This window comes from Mytilus edulis, chromosome 13, assembly GCF_963676685.1.
Source record: "Mytilus edulis chromosome 13, xbMytEdul2.2, whole genome shotgun sequence".
Classification (NCBI taxonomy): domain Eukaryota; kingdom Metazoa; phylum Mollusca; class Bivalvia; order Mytilida; family Mytilidae; genus Mytilus; species Mytilus edulis.
In genome coordinates, this window is record NC_092356.1 from 27,555,405 (window position 1) to 27,571,130 (window position 15,726).

The following is a 15,726-nucleotide window of genomic DNA, read 5'->3' on the forward strand; positions in this document are numbered from 1 at the left end:
GAAATTGATACAGCAGTTTCATAAGAGAAGATTTTTTAAAGTAAGTCAACATGATGAACAAATTGTGAAAAAAGTCTTTAAAGGGCAATAACTCCTAAAGAGGTCAATTGACAATTTTGGTCAAATTGACTTATTTGTAGATCTTACTTTGCTGATCATATTTGCTGTTTACAGTTTATCTTTATCTATAATAATATTCAAGATAATGACCAAAAACTGCAAAATTTCCTTAAAATTACCAATTAAGTGGCAGCAACCCAACAATTGGATGTTTGATTCATCTGAAAATTTCAGGGCTGATAGATATTGACCTAATGAACATTTTTACTCCAATCAGATTTTCTCTTAATGCTTTCGTTTTTGAGATATAAGCCAAAAACTGCATTTGACCCCTATGTTCTATTTTAAGTAACGGCAGCCATGTTTTTTGACGGATCAAAAATCAAAGCACACACTTTGTGCAAGATAATCTAAGGAACAACCATGCTAAGTTTTAACCAAATCCATTCAGTAGTTTCAGAGGAGAAGATTTTTTAAAGTTAGCAAATATGATGAACAAATTGTGAAAAATTGTCATTAAAGGACAATAACCCCTTGAGGGGTCAATTGACAATTTTGGTCATATTAACTTATTTGTAGATCTTACTTTGCTGATCTTTTTTGCTGTTTACAGTTTATCTTTATCTATAATAATATTCAAGATAATGACCAAAAACTGCAAAATTTCCTTAAAATTACCAATTAAGTGGCAGCAACCCAACAATGGTTTGTTTGATTCATCTGAAAATTTCAGGGCCGATAGATCTTGACCTAATGAACATTTTTACTCCATGTCAGATTTGCTCTAAATGCTTTCGTTTTTGAGATATAAGCCAAAAACTGCATTTGACCCCTATGTTCTATTTTAAGTAACGGCGGCCATGTTTTTTTGACGGATCAAAAATCAAAGCACACACTTTGTGCAGGATAATCTAAGGAACAATCATGCTAAGTTTTAACCAAATCCATTCAGTGGTTTCAGAGGAGAAGATTTTTTAAAGTTAGCAAATATGATGAACAAATTGTGAAAAATTGTCATTAAAGGACAATAACCCCTTAAGGGGTCAATTGACAATTTTGGTCATATTAACTTATTTGTAGATCTTACTTTGCTGATCTTTTTTGCTGTTTACAGTTTATCTTTATCTATAATAATATTCAAGATAATGACCAAAAACTGCAAAATTTCCTTAAAATTACCAATTAAGTGGCAGCAACCCAACAATGGTTTGTTTGATTCATCTGAAAATTTCAGGGCTGATAGATCTTGACCTAATGAACATTTTTACTCCATGTCAGATTTGCTCTAAATGCTTTCGTTTTTGAGATATAAGCCAAAAACTGCATTTGACCCCTATGTTCTATTTTAAGTAACGGTGGCCATGTTTTTTGACGGATCAAAAATCGAAGCGCACATTTTGTGCAGGATATACTAAGGAACAATCATGTTAAGTTTCATTCAAATCCATTCAGTAGTTTCAGAGGAGAAGATGTTTGAAAAATTGTTAACGACGACAGACGACGACGACGACGACGACGACGTCGACGACGACGACGACGGACGCCAAGTGATGAGAAAAGCTCACATGGCCTTTTAGGCCAGGTGAGCTAATAAATGACTTCCTAAAATACAAAAACGACATTTGTCAACATATATGTATACATGTATTTATAAATATTCATGATAATTGGGAAAAAGAGTGCAAATCAAAATACATCAAGTATAGTTTTTATTAATTCTCCATCTGGGTTAAAAAAAAATTCTGGAAGAGCCTGATAAATAGCCAGTTGACCTGTGGTCAAAATAAGCCTCGATGACAAAGCTGAATTAAATTTCAAAATTTTTGGGGGAGGGATGGTCTAATATGAGCACCAAACCATGGCAGTATAAATAGTTCGTTGATTGTGGCCATTTATCTGGCAGAAGCAGAACTCCTACATGTCCTACTGTGACATATAATAATAACATAAGCATTATAAATCAGAAATTAACTGGAAATTACACCAATTCAAGTCATTCACAAACAGTCAGAGGCCTTTTTTAAACAAACTTTTTTTTAATTACCTATCATCCTATAGCTATCTACAATTTATAGTTAATTAAAAATAAAATACTTGATAGAGTTATTTCTTTTTCAATAGAAGCCTTGAATACCTTGTTGTACATGTAATTTTAATTAATAAAAAATTGCCTACATGTATATCCAACAAGATAATTCCATTATACATGTACCTATAAAAATTAAATATCAAGACTATACTATCAGCACTTGTTTAGTATCATGCAGTTAACATGGTTAAGGTCACCAGTAGCAGATTTAGAACTTTTTTAAAGGGGGGAAGGGGGGAACTGACTAACCTACAGCTGGAAGGGGGGTTGTTACGGTCATTCCCTTTATAATCAACCAAATTTTTCCCACAAAAGAAGGGGCCAGGATCCGCCTATGCTCACTGTCACTTGTCCTTTTATTCAATAACGGAAACATAACATAAATACAACAGACTGTTAATATCCTCAGACACAACACTGAATTTTCTGTCAAGATGTACATTTGGAGGGACTTGACATCACTTTATGATGCCTTCAATTTTTGAAAAACTAACCTTTTTGATAGACAGCAGTATCTAGCAGATTTTTATCTATTTTATGTGCATACCTTGAAAAAGGCCTGCAACTTAGAAAATCAGAAAATTAGTTAACTTAGATACTCTTAAAGATATCAAAATTATCTCCCCTTGACCACTGATTCTTTCCTCATGCATTTGAATTATTATTTTATGTTTCTTTAATCACTCTGTAATGTTTATGTCATGTTGTAATTAATGTTATGCTCTTAATGGGCCCTTTAATTTGGAAAATAAAAATATCTTATCTTATAGCCTTGCTTCAGAATATGACTCGCCATGACATTTGCAGGCTTATGGAGGTAGAACGTCATTGTTAGAAAAATTATAAACATGATAAATATCGAGATTCAATGAAATACGTATTTGTGAAGAAGAGATAAACACTTTCCTTGGCTTCTTTTTTGCGGACACCGAACTATATACATCATATATAAGTTTTGAAGAAGTTTTACTTTATCGTTTGAAGTGAAAAATATTTGAATCTACATTTTAAATTGATACAACAAAAAAATCAAATTTCTGCTCTATAGATTTCCTTTCATAAATGAAGTCTGAAATATATCCATAATAAATGCACCATATCAAATGCATATAGGAGAACACCTACTTATAAACTGTTACGCGTCGCATACTATGTACATTTTTTTTGTATAGAGACATGCATAATAAATCTAAATAAAAAAAAAGGAATTCTTAAAGCTTACTTTGACAAATTTTAAACTAATTTCATTTCAACAAGTTTAAATTACACTAGGACACACCCGTATATCGCCGGTCCGTGACTGAATTAAAGTATATAACTATGTGCAAGCCTTAATTATTTTAGTATTAGTATTGTCATCTGATAAAGTCATGCTGATTATAAGATACACAGTTTTCTCTGCTTTCAAATCTTTCTGTTTGAACCCGTCGAATTGGAACTTATCAATTATTGATAATAATAATTATTTGGAAAACAAAAGGTCCTGGAATGGAGTATTTTTTAATCAACAGCATTGTCCTATATTAGTTATAAATATTGAATTCTTTGATTCGCTGTTTTACGTCATGCCCGCTAACAAATTGAAAACTGTACCTATGCGCCTTATTTTAGTCCAGATTTTTAGTATTCGTATTGTTATCTTAGAAAGTCTAACTGATTAAAATACTACAATACAAATGTAGGTAACAATTTGACAATTAAGTAGTGTCAACCCTGTGATTATGACCCGTGTAATACTATATAGCATATTAATCCTGAATACACCGTTTGGTGATGCGCCTGTCAGATGCGGAACGTACAGATAAGGTAATCGGTAACAGGCGAATATACTATTGGTATCTGTATCGGACTCGACCCGGAACTTCTTTATTATTGGCAATATTAATTACGTGAAAAACAAAAGAGCCTGGAGTGGTGTAATTTTTAATCTACACCTTTGTACTATATTAGTTATATATAAAGTTGAATTCTTTGATTCGTCGTTTTTACGTGATGACGGCTGACAAATTGGACCTCGTAATTTTAGTATTATAGATGTTCTAAAATAGAGCTAAGAATTGTTTGCATTGTAGTTTATTTAAGTCTTTGAAATTTTATTCAAATACGCTATTGAACATCACTAAGAGCCAATAAATACAATAATTTTGTGTTTTATAAATTAGTGCCTTCAATAAATAACAGTCGTCATAGAACAGTCTCATTTTCATACCGGTATTCAAAATGACTTGTTTCATTACTTTTACAACAAATATGTCATAATAACATGACAGAGAGTTTTGTTTCGGAATATTCTAGAAAATATACAAAAAGCAAATTTTAGACAATGTACCCTCCTAAGCCTGGAAATGGCTAGTCACATATAGTTAAAGGTGTTTTTCTCACAATGACATTCTACCTCCATAAGCCTGGATATGTCGTGGCTGGTCACATATATACAATTTCTATCAGAGATATTTGAAAGGTTTATAATTTTTAAAACAAACGTGTATATGTCAAAAACAGTCAGTGCACAAATGGTGTAAGAGGTTAATTTTAAGTGAAATAAATTTCACATTCAGAGCAGGAGAGAAATCAGTACCAAGAATGGCGACTAAATGATTGGGTTAATTTGCAAATCTTTTTGCTTCACTAAAACAAAACAGTGGCGGATCTAGATTTTTTCATAAGAGGGGGCCCACTGACTGCCTTTGAGTCCCTCTATAATCAACCAAATTCTTTTCTCAAAAGGGGGGCCTGGGACCCCTGGGACCCCCCATAAATCCACCTCTGCAATATATATAACATTAATGCCCACTAGGACCGTACGTCTATCAGCAATGATCAGATTTTGTTAAATTGTCCTTTAGAACTTCTACTAACCCTCAATTGATTTTTTATAACAATAAATTTGATAATCTTGCTCTTTTTTATCTATTGTTGTATGTAATCTTTCCTATTACAAAAAGTTTATCATGTTTGAAACTGCACCCTGTGATCTGTCTTTATAATCGTTTAAGACAAATCTAGCTACTTTCCACCAAGACTGCTTAACCTGAGAGATGTGGTGCTCGTTGTACTGATCCAAAACTGGGGAAGAGTATTTCAACTACTGGACAGACAAGTTTACTCACTAATTTATGATTTATGATTAATGTGTACATGTACTAAAAAGTATGTGAAGTGTTTAACTTTACGTGTAGTTGTGTAGTTTTTAAAATTGCTTACAGTTAATATTATTTAAATGTGTCAAGATCATGGCTTATTATGTTACAGTAACACCTTATAAGCATTTTCTGACTTCAACAGGAATTTTCAAAACATGATTATGTAATATATAATATAAAAGCATACATGTGATTCTTCCCGCTTTAAAGACCCTCTTCCGTCCCTCCCGTTAAAATTTGAAATCTTCCGCTTTTTGAAAATATCAACCTCGAAAAATTTTCGGTAGAAATTTTTGTTTACAAAATTGATACTGACAGAGAAAAAGTCAGAGAAACTCAAAATTGATATCGGAAAAGTCTGAGAAAAACAGAAGTTTCCTTTAACTGTTTTGATGTCAAAAGGTAAAGAGCCTCAAGTTATCCATGAAGGTGTTATTGTGTTAAGGATTAGACTGTATATACAGCAATAAAAGAGTATTGACAATTTCCTGGTGATCAACTAGCAAGTTTAAGACACATGCCTGGATGATTAAAAAAGTGAAATACTGACAATGGATTAATTAAAGTTGTATAAACAACAACTTTTTGTGGTGCTGTTAAAAACATTGAACAGTTATATTACTTAACTTCAAGACAAATGTCTTAATGATCTCAAATATGATATGTATGCCTACTACACTTGTTGCAAAGCTGACTATGGTGACCCTAATTACTTGACCAAACATATGGAGACAGCAAACCCACCAGAAAGCTCACAACTCTATCAATTCAACACCACTGTTCTGTTAATTACCAAAATTGAGAATGTAGCTTAAGCAGAGATACTTTTTACCAACTATATATGATGGCTGATCACTTTATCTTGAACTTTATATATAATAAATAAATATTTAAAAACTCCTTATCTTCTACTTCTATCGAGTAAAAATTGCTATGGAGTTAAAAGAATCATTAACAAAAAAGGAAAATATGCAGTTAAAACACCAAAAAACCATTGCTTACGTCGATAAAAATGTTGATAAAAAATCTCCAGTTATGAGGCACAAACTCCAGCTGAAAATTTCCAAATCTCCACTTGTGACTTGACAACTCTGTCACATGTCTGTAAAAGGGAAAATCCAGGAAACATCATACTATACTAGTAGGTCGAAAATACAATACACTAGGATATATAAACGTCTGTTGCAAAAAATCGTAAATTGAAATAACAAAGGATTCAATTAGAAAAATCCTAATAATTATACAAGAAATAAAAAAAAAATACAAACCAGGTGGGATCATAATTGGAAAAGGAGTGAAACTAGTTGATCTTGCTTTTCTTGTTCTGTATGAACAAATACCATATGTTGATCATAAAATTACAAATGATAACGGACACTAAATCAGAATGGCTTTTATAAAAAGTAAAATCAAAAATACTGAATTCTGAGGAAAATTCAAAACGGAAAGTCCCTAATCAATTGGCAAAATCAAAAGCTCAAACACATCAAACGAATGGATAACAACTGTCATACTGCTGACTTGGTACAAATATTTTTTTAATGTAGAAAGTGGTGGATTTACTTTTTAACCTGGTTTTATAATTAGCTAAACCTCTCAGACTTGTACGACAGTCGCATCAAATTTCATTATATTGACAACGATGCGTAACAAAACAAAACAAACAGACTTAATAGGTAAACATGCCAAAAATACATCACTCAACATTGCACTAAAAACATACAAACTGAATTTTAATGTGCGTATTGTTATGCCGTTTACTTTTCTACATTGGCTAGAGGTATAGGGGGAGGGTTGAGATCTCATAAATATGTTTAACCCCGCCGCAATTTTGCGCCTATCCCAAGCCTTTGGCCTTAGTTAGTCTTGTATGATTTTCAATTTTAGTTTCTTGTGTATAATTCGGAGTTAAGTATGACGTGCATTATCACTGTACTAGTATGTATATACATATTTTTAAGGGTCCAGCTGAAGGACGACTCTGGGTGTGGGAGTTTCTCGCTACATTGAAGACCGATTGGTGGTGTTTCGGAATAGAAGTTCCTTCATAATATAAGTTCCTTCATAATATAAGTTCCAAATGGAAACAATATTCTGGAATATTATTTCCACTGGAATAAATATTACAGTAAATGTTCTTGACGGAATAAATGGTATAGAATATTTGTTCCAACATGAACAGATATTATGACAATGTTTATAACAGTTTCCATTGGAACTTCTGTTAGGTGGAACAAATATACGTTGACAGCGGCATTCAGCTGTTGTCTACTTTATGGTCGGGTTGTTGTCGCTTTGACACATTCCCCATTTCCTTTCTCAATTTTAATCATATGTAAAAAAAAAAAAAAAAAAAAGAAGCGCAAAATGGCATATGTATAGACCAAGCATATTCAGTTTATCATCGGTTTTAATTGATATTTCTCATGACTATGAGGTGTTGTTTTTTTTAAATATTAACTTCTCATGAGGTGTTCTTATTAAATATTAACTTAAGTTATATTGATTATTTTGAGAGAAAAAAATCTGGGAGCTTCTATTGCCCTGCAATTGATAAATAGATATAAGAAGATGTGGTATGAGTGCCAATGAGACAACTCTCCATTCAAGTCACAATTTGTAGAAGTAAACCATTAAAGGACAAAGTACGACCTTCAACACGGAGCCATGGCTCGCATCGAATAGCAAGCTTTTAAGAGTATCAAAAACTACAGTCTAGTTTAAAACCTTTCAAACAGGAAAACCAACGGTCTAATCAGGCCATAAAAAACGAGAAACACTTATCTCTATTAAAGTTGATAGAATCAATGATTTGTATGGTAAAATTAAGAAGTACTATTGTGACAAATCCTTGATAGAACATTTACATAAAAATCATATTTTGTAAAAACCAGAAACCCTGTTTTAGTAGCTTTTTTATAAGCAGCTATACCATTTATTATGAAAAATCCTGCGATAAGAGACAAAACCCATACGATGTCGTACAAACTAGGACATTTTTTAGTGCTGCTACATAAAAATTGAAAGTTCCTGTTGGAAAATTTCTTGTCGTAAACATTTGTACTCATAGATTCTCATTGTTCATTTCTAGGTGTAAGTTAACTGTTAAAATTAATGAACCAATCATAGTGGTACTTGTTATCCATTTATTTTATAACAGTAATGGCCGTCTTTCTGTTAAAAATATCATGATTTGTCAACAAAAAAAGTCAAGCATAATGATGTCTATTTTGGTGATTTTCTTATAATGGTATTTTTTGTTGGAAACTTTACTATTAAATTCTTCTAAACATTTTATATCTACGTTGGCCATTTTATTTAGTGGAGCAAAGTTAGACTATCTTATTTGCATGTCCATAGGCGATTCCAAGGGGGAATTTGGTTTATTATATTGGGAACCACTGGAGCAAACTGCCCCCTCTTTTATATCAGTCAGCGCGTCCCCTCTTATGAAAAATTCTGGATCCGCCACTGATGTCTGTAAGATTAAAATTTTTCAATTCACACTAGATAGACACAATGGATTATTTGAAGTAGCGTTTTATAAAATAAAGAAATAAAAATGGGTGGGGGAGGGGGGGGGATCTTCCCCGATATGTGGCTGGTTGATTTTTTCCCCGAAATGTCCCAGTTATTTTTAGGAAATGATATCTTTATAATAGATAAATATCTTACAGGTGTCTAGACTGTGAAATAATAACGAGAAATATTACGTCTATTCTATCATCCGTGAAATCAATAATTATGTTTGTATTTCAAGATGTACATATACAAAATAAGTACTGTTTTATGATGTTTTTTGTTGTGGGCAAATATAATAGCATTCTTTTATGCAATCATCTTTATACGTGGAATTTGCAAGCAGTCGATAGAATAACAACAAGTGCGCAATTCAAACGGGACTGTCGAATGACTATTAGAAAAATAGATACATTGATATTTTTTTAATTTTTGTTTATTTTGAAGATTTCGTTGTAAACTTTTGTATATATAGATATATATCCCAATAACGAAATGTGGTATCATTGGCTTGCAAAAAAGACAACTATCCACAACAGGACGAACTGAACTAAAGGATGGAAACAACTACATTTGTATTTATGACGAATGGTAAACTTTTAAAGACTCCCATGGAGAACAAAGTGACATTGAAGAAACAATTACAGAAGAAAAGTATATATCAAATCAAAACCGTTGTACAACTGGCTATACTAATTTGAACAGTTATCTGCGTCAATTCAAACTATAAAAATAAAAATAGTCTGATCTCTGAGTTTCATTATCCTCATATGATCTCATATGTACGAGTACGCGAGATAATGCATAAATATGAATTTTAATTGGATTGAATCAGAGTGGTAATTGATGTTATTATGAATCTACATTTCCTTTAAACTGATAGGGAAACATTTGTGCGTCGTGTGCTTATTCTTTTTTATGCACCCACACGCTTCAACGTATCTTTAACAAATTGATACAAAAAGCAAGTTGATTATTTGTCAATGGGGATACTTTGCTAATACTATCATCGTTTAATTCATATGTTAAGAGTCTCACTATTAAGTTAAGGTGGTACCTAACACTTTAACTAAAATTAATTTGGCTCGTTTAATTTTCTTAAAATTTTAACAAAGTATTTACTTTGACCCTTTGACATAAATATAAAAATTTCAAAAAATTTGAACCAACCGTTTTATCAGAAAAATTACACTGGTTATATAACAGTTTGACAAACACTTATTTTGATCATTGATAAGCTTAATATTCCCTGAAGAACACTACGTCATTAAAACGTTCTGCTGATTTTACAGAGTTATCTCCCTGTAGTGTTAGGTACCACCTTAAAAGACACATTTTACAGATCCCTCGTAGAAATAGATAGTTTTGATAGTAATTAATAGTGAGGGGGATACTGAATATAATTTTGGATTTTGATTTAACTGACAACCCATGGTATTTATTAGGAAAAAAGGGGACCAGAAAATTAAACTAGCTGTGAAATGAACATACCTTGTCTTGATAAATAACTAAATTATGTGATAGAAACCACGCTTATAATATTACTTACGAAGAAAAACACAAGATCTTGAAAAACAGAAGTAAACAACATTAGTCACAAATGAAAATAGTGTTGTTTGTGACATGATATTATATCACTGCGTATTTGAGTGGAATGGACTTATAGAATACATAGGAACATGAAGATTAAAACAAAACGATGTCTTCAATTACAATAGGGTTGAGTTTTTAGGAAAGGAGGGGGGGGGGGGGGGGTCGCTTGGAATTAAGTGAACTCATTATTGATGGCAGATTTTGAGTTTTCTTTTGTACCGTTGTGCCGTTTTATTTGTATGATTAAAATATATAGTCATGCCTTTTTTTTTTTTATCTTTAGAGATACTAAATTACATCTGGGAGTTGCAACCTAAGCTTTGTTAAACAAAAACCAAACACGTTAGGTTTCAAATTTTAAAAATTTAAAGTCAATGATTATTACCTTATAAAAAGCTATGCATAAATGTAAGTATAAAAAGAAGATGTGGTATGATTGCTAATGAGACAACTCTCCACAAGAGACCGACATAACACAGAAATTAACAACTATAGGTCACCGTACGGCCTTCAACAATGAGCAAAGCCCATACCGCATAGTCAGCTATAAAAGACCCCGAAATGACAATGTAATACAATTCAAACGAGAAAACTAACGGCCTTATTTATGTAAAAATTTAACAAAAAACAAATATGCAACACATAAACAAACGACAACCACTGAATTAAAGGCTCCTGACTTTTAATGAAAATACGCGAAAATGTAATGCGCCGAATTATTTTACAGCTTATCGATTAACACATACCTGATCGCAAGTAAATTCTAGACAAAACATTCTAGTTCCTCTATAGCATGTTAAAACATGTAAATACGATGGGAGAACTGCATGTTTATTTTGTGTTTTTGATTTATTTCCTATGCGAAAAAGACGATAAAATTGCATGTTGTGTACAATAATACTGCGTATTATGACATACTTAAAAATCTATATATCATATGTAATGTTTTTAATTAACAAAATACGTAATGAAAATACAACAATTTAAATAAATTTGAAAATAAGGTTTCGAATTTAGGTTACACAGTATCTTAAATTTTGAATTCTGGTTTATAAAATGATTTTTTTTTCGGACGTTAGGCGATAATTAATCAATCTATAGTGTACATTTTATTATATTTGTACAGAGAAATATATATGTGTATATATTTGTCTCTGATTTGTATAAGCAATTTTCAAAGCTATGAAAGCTTGTCAATGACTATATAAACACTAGCTTACTGCTGACACCTTTTGGCGATCATGAAACTGTTGTATCATTTCGTTCATTCATTGTATTGTCCATCTGTCTGTACGTAAAATGCTGTCCACACAAATTCCCCAAAACATATATAGTCCCTGTATTTCGGTGTGTATCTTGAACATTAACGCCATTGTGTACATATTTCACAAATGCCCAAGAAGGGGGGGGGGGTCCAGTCATTCTTCAGTGATTCCATATATAATTATAACCAATTGCATGTTTCCCACAAATGTGGGGGTGAGCCCCCCCCCCCTGAAAAACCCTCTAAATCCGCCTCTGTATGTGTAGACATCTTGTATCATCAATACCAGTGACTGTATTTGGATGGAATTTTCAGTATACACATGTTTAATAGACATAAACGGGAGCAAATCTGGTTAATGCATGAACAATGCATTTTTTTCTATATTTATTTATTCGTTTTTTTGCATGACATTTTAAAGTACAACCATTTTTTTTAAATCCTGGGAAAACTTGATTGTGAAATCCTAAAATTATTGAAATTTTCATACGAAATCTATGTATATCTTGACAAAGTGGTAGCATGGGTGCAGCTTTTCCGAACATACCCTCAAAATAATAAATATCTATTCATATCATCAATTATACTAAAGCAAATTTCTCGGCAAAAGCAACATCACTGAAAAGACAATTGTATCATTCGGAAGAACTTCAGCGCAATTGGAAGTTATTTACACCATTCAGAACCCTTCACCAGCTATTTATAGATTATTGTTGATCATCTCAACGAGATTGATTTTCTCGCTAGAGCCGGTACGGCGAAAGCGAGAAAAGCAATCGAGTTGAGATGACCAATGATAATATGTTTCTCGCTATTTTACCTATGACAACGTTGTCAATTTCATGTCTATTCCATAAACAACGCCACGTGCGTCCTTAGTTTCTAGCGATAATTGTCCATCTCAAGCGAGTAGCATGATATGAAAAATTATCACAAAAAAAAAGATCAAAGGAAAAATGCACAAAATAGCGATAAAATAATATATCGAACCCTTTTAAGTCAATACGTCCAGTAGTTACTCGTGCACATATGAAACAAGAGGCTCTCAAGAGCCTGAATCGCTCACCTGCATTTCAGAGGAGATGATTTTAAATGTAAGCAAACTTGATGAACAAATTGTGTTAAATTGTCTTTCAAGGCAATAACTCCTTAAGGGGTCAATTGACAATTTTAGTCATATTAACTTTTTTGTAGTTTGTAGATCTTACTTTGTTGAACATTATTGCTGTTTACAGTTTATATCTATCTATAATGATATTCAAAATAATAACAAAAAAACTGCCAAATTTCGTTAAAACTACCAATTCAGTGGCAATAACCCAACAATGGGTTGTTCGATTCGTCTGAAAATTTTTGGGCTCATAGATTCTCACCAATTGAACAATTAAACCCCATGTCAGATTTGATCTTAAAGCTTTAGATTTTAAGATATAAGCCAAACACTGCATTTGACCCCTATGTTCTATTTTTAGCCATGGCGGCCATGTTTATTAATGGACCAAAAATTCGGATACAGTTTATAAACTAAATACCCTAAGGAACATTGAGTTAAAGTTTGAAGGTATTTTGCCCAGTAGTTTCAGAGGAGAAGATTTTTAAATGTTAGCAAACTTGATTAACAAATTGTGTAAAATGGTCTTAAAAGGGTAATAACTCATTCAGGGGTCAATTGGTAAGTTGGTCCTATGAACTTTTTTGTACATCTTATTTTACTAAACATTATTGCTGTTAAAGTTTACAGTTTATATCTATCTATAATGATATTCAAAATAATAGCAAAAAAACTGCAAAATTTCGTTAAAACTTCTAATTCAGTGGCATCAACCCAACAATGGGTTGTTCGATTCGTCTGAAAATTTTTGGGCTCATAGATTCTCACCAATTGAACTATTAAACCCCATGTCAGATTTGCTCTTAAAGCTTTAGTTTTTAAGATATAAGCCAAACACTGCATTTGACCCCTATGTTCTATTTTTAGTCATGGCGGCCATGTTTATTGATGGACCAAAAATTCGGATACAGTTTATAAACTAAATACCCTAAGGCACATTGAGTTAAAAAAGAGGGACGAAAGATACCAAAGGGACAGTCAAACTCATAAATCTAAAACAAACTGACAACGCCATGGCTAAAAATGAAAAGGACAAACAAACAAGAGCACACACGACACAACATAGAAAACTAAAGAATAAACAACACGAACCCTACCAAAAAACTAGGGGTGATCTCAGGTGCTCCGGAAGGGTAAGCAGATCCTGCTCCACATGTGGCACTCGTCGTGTTGCTTATGTGATAACAAATCCGGTAAATAGTCTAATTCGGTCTAAGGAACATTGAGTTAAAGTTTGAAGGTATTTGACCCAGTAGTTTCAGAGGAGAAGATTTTTAAATGTTTGCAAACTTGATTATCAAATTGTGTAAAATGGTCTTAAAAAGGTAACTCCTTAAAGGGTCAATTGGTAATTTTGGTCCTATGAACTTTTTTCTACATCTTATTTTACTAAACATTATTGCTGTTAAAGTTTACAGTTTATATCTATCTATAATAATATTCAAGATAATAACAAAAAACTGCAAAATTTCCTGAAAACTATCAATTTAGTGGCAGCAACCCAACAATGGGTTGTTCGATTCGTCTGTAAATTTCAGGGCTGATAGATCTTGACCAATTGAACAATTTTACCCATGTCAGATTTGCTCTTTTTGCTTAAGTATTTGAGATATAAGCCAAAAACTTTATTTGACCCCTATGTTCTATTTTTAGCCATGGCGGCCATGTTTGTCAATGGATCAACACTTCGGATACAATTTATAAACTAGATACCCTAAGGAACATTTAGGTAAAGTTTAAATGAATTTGGCCCAGTAGTTTCAGAGAAGATTTTTGAAATAGTTTACGACGACAGACGACGACGACGACGGACGCCAAGTGATGGCATACGCTCACATGGGGCCCTTCGGACCCGGTGAGCTAAAAATGGAAATTAAAAACATTGATTTCGATGACAATAAAATTCAAGATAAATCACAAAGAAGCAGTTTCTGTCTGGAAACATCGAAACCAGTCAGTGAAACGAAATAGAAGAAGAAAAAAAGGAAAACTTCCTTGTCAACAACAATGGAATTTAAGTTAATAGACTTGAATTCAGTTATCGCTGGGGCCTCTGTCAGACAGTGTTTCCTTTTTTAGCTTTACCAATATGAGTGACGTAATATTCTGTGACGTAATTTTATCTATCTATCTATCTATCTATCTATCTACCTACCTACCTACCTACCTACCTACCTACCTACCTACCTACCTACCTACCTACCTACCTACCTACCTACCTACCTACCTACCTACCTACCTACCTACCTACCTACCTACCTACCTACCTACCTACCTACCTACCTACCTACCTACCTACCTACCTACCTACCTACCTACCTACCTACCTACCTACCTACCTACCTACCTACCTACCTACCTACCTACCTACCTACCTACCTACCTACCTACCTACCTACCTACCTACCTACCTACCTACCTACCTACCTACCTACCTACCTACCTACCTACCTACCTACCTACCTACCTACCTACCTACCTACCTACCTACCTACCTACCTACCTACCTACCTACCTACCTACCTACCTACCTATCTATCTATCTATCTATCTATCTATCTACCTATCTATCTATCTATCTAACCTAATCTAATCTAATCTAATCTATCTATCTACCTACAAGGTCGCCATATTATCTTCGGGTAACTAATCATTTATCTATCTACATATACATCTATCTATCTACATATATTATATTATATGAATCTATATTATGAATTATGAATAAAAGCTGTGGCCAGATATCGCCAATCCCTATATGCGTTTTAATGGCACCATCTGAGATAACTGTCACATATGCTATTGTTTTTCTTTCTTCTTTTTTAAGATGATTGAATCATAAACTGTTGATGAAAAGCTCTTTTTAGTGTAATCTATTTGAATTGTTTTACTTAAAATCATTCACGATGAATGCATGTATCGGAATGCACGTGTTTTGTGTCTGTAT

The 15,726-nt window shown here is 32.8% G+C and overlaps 1 protein-coding gene across 5 annotated transcripts in view; it reads right to left on the reverse strand.

The window, feature by feature from the left end:
• The window catches only part of LOC139502192 (uncharacterized), a 55,948-nt gene that overhangs the window by 34,191 nt on the left and 6,031 nt on the right, over positions 1–15,726 (reverse strand). The window contains exon 1 of one of the 5 annotated variants that reach the window (XM_071291615.1): positions 10,361–10,452. The exons of 1 other annotated variant lie outside the window; for it this stretch is intronic. In XM_071291615.1, coding sequence (XP_071147716.1) covers positions 10,361–10,402 — 42 coding nt within the window. In that variant the 5' untranslated portion in view covers positions 10,403–10,452. Of the gene's footprint in view, positions 1–6,294; positions 6,387–6,560; positions 6,619–10,302; positions 10,328–10,360; positions 10,453–15,726 lie in introns of those variants that run through there. 3 more of the 5 variants (XM_071291618.1, XM_071291617.1, XM_071291619.1) reach the window with 3 other exon arrangements.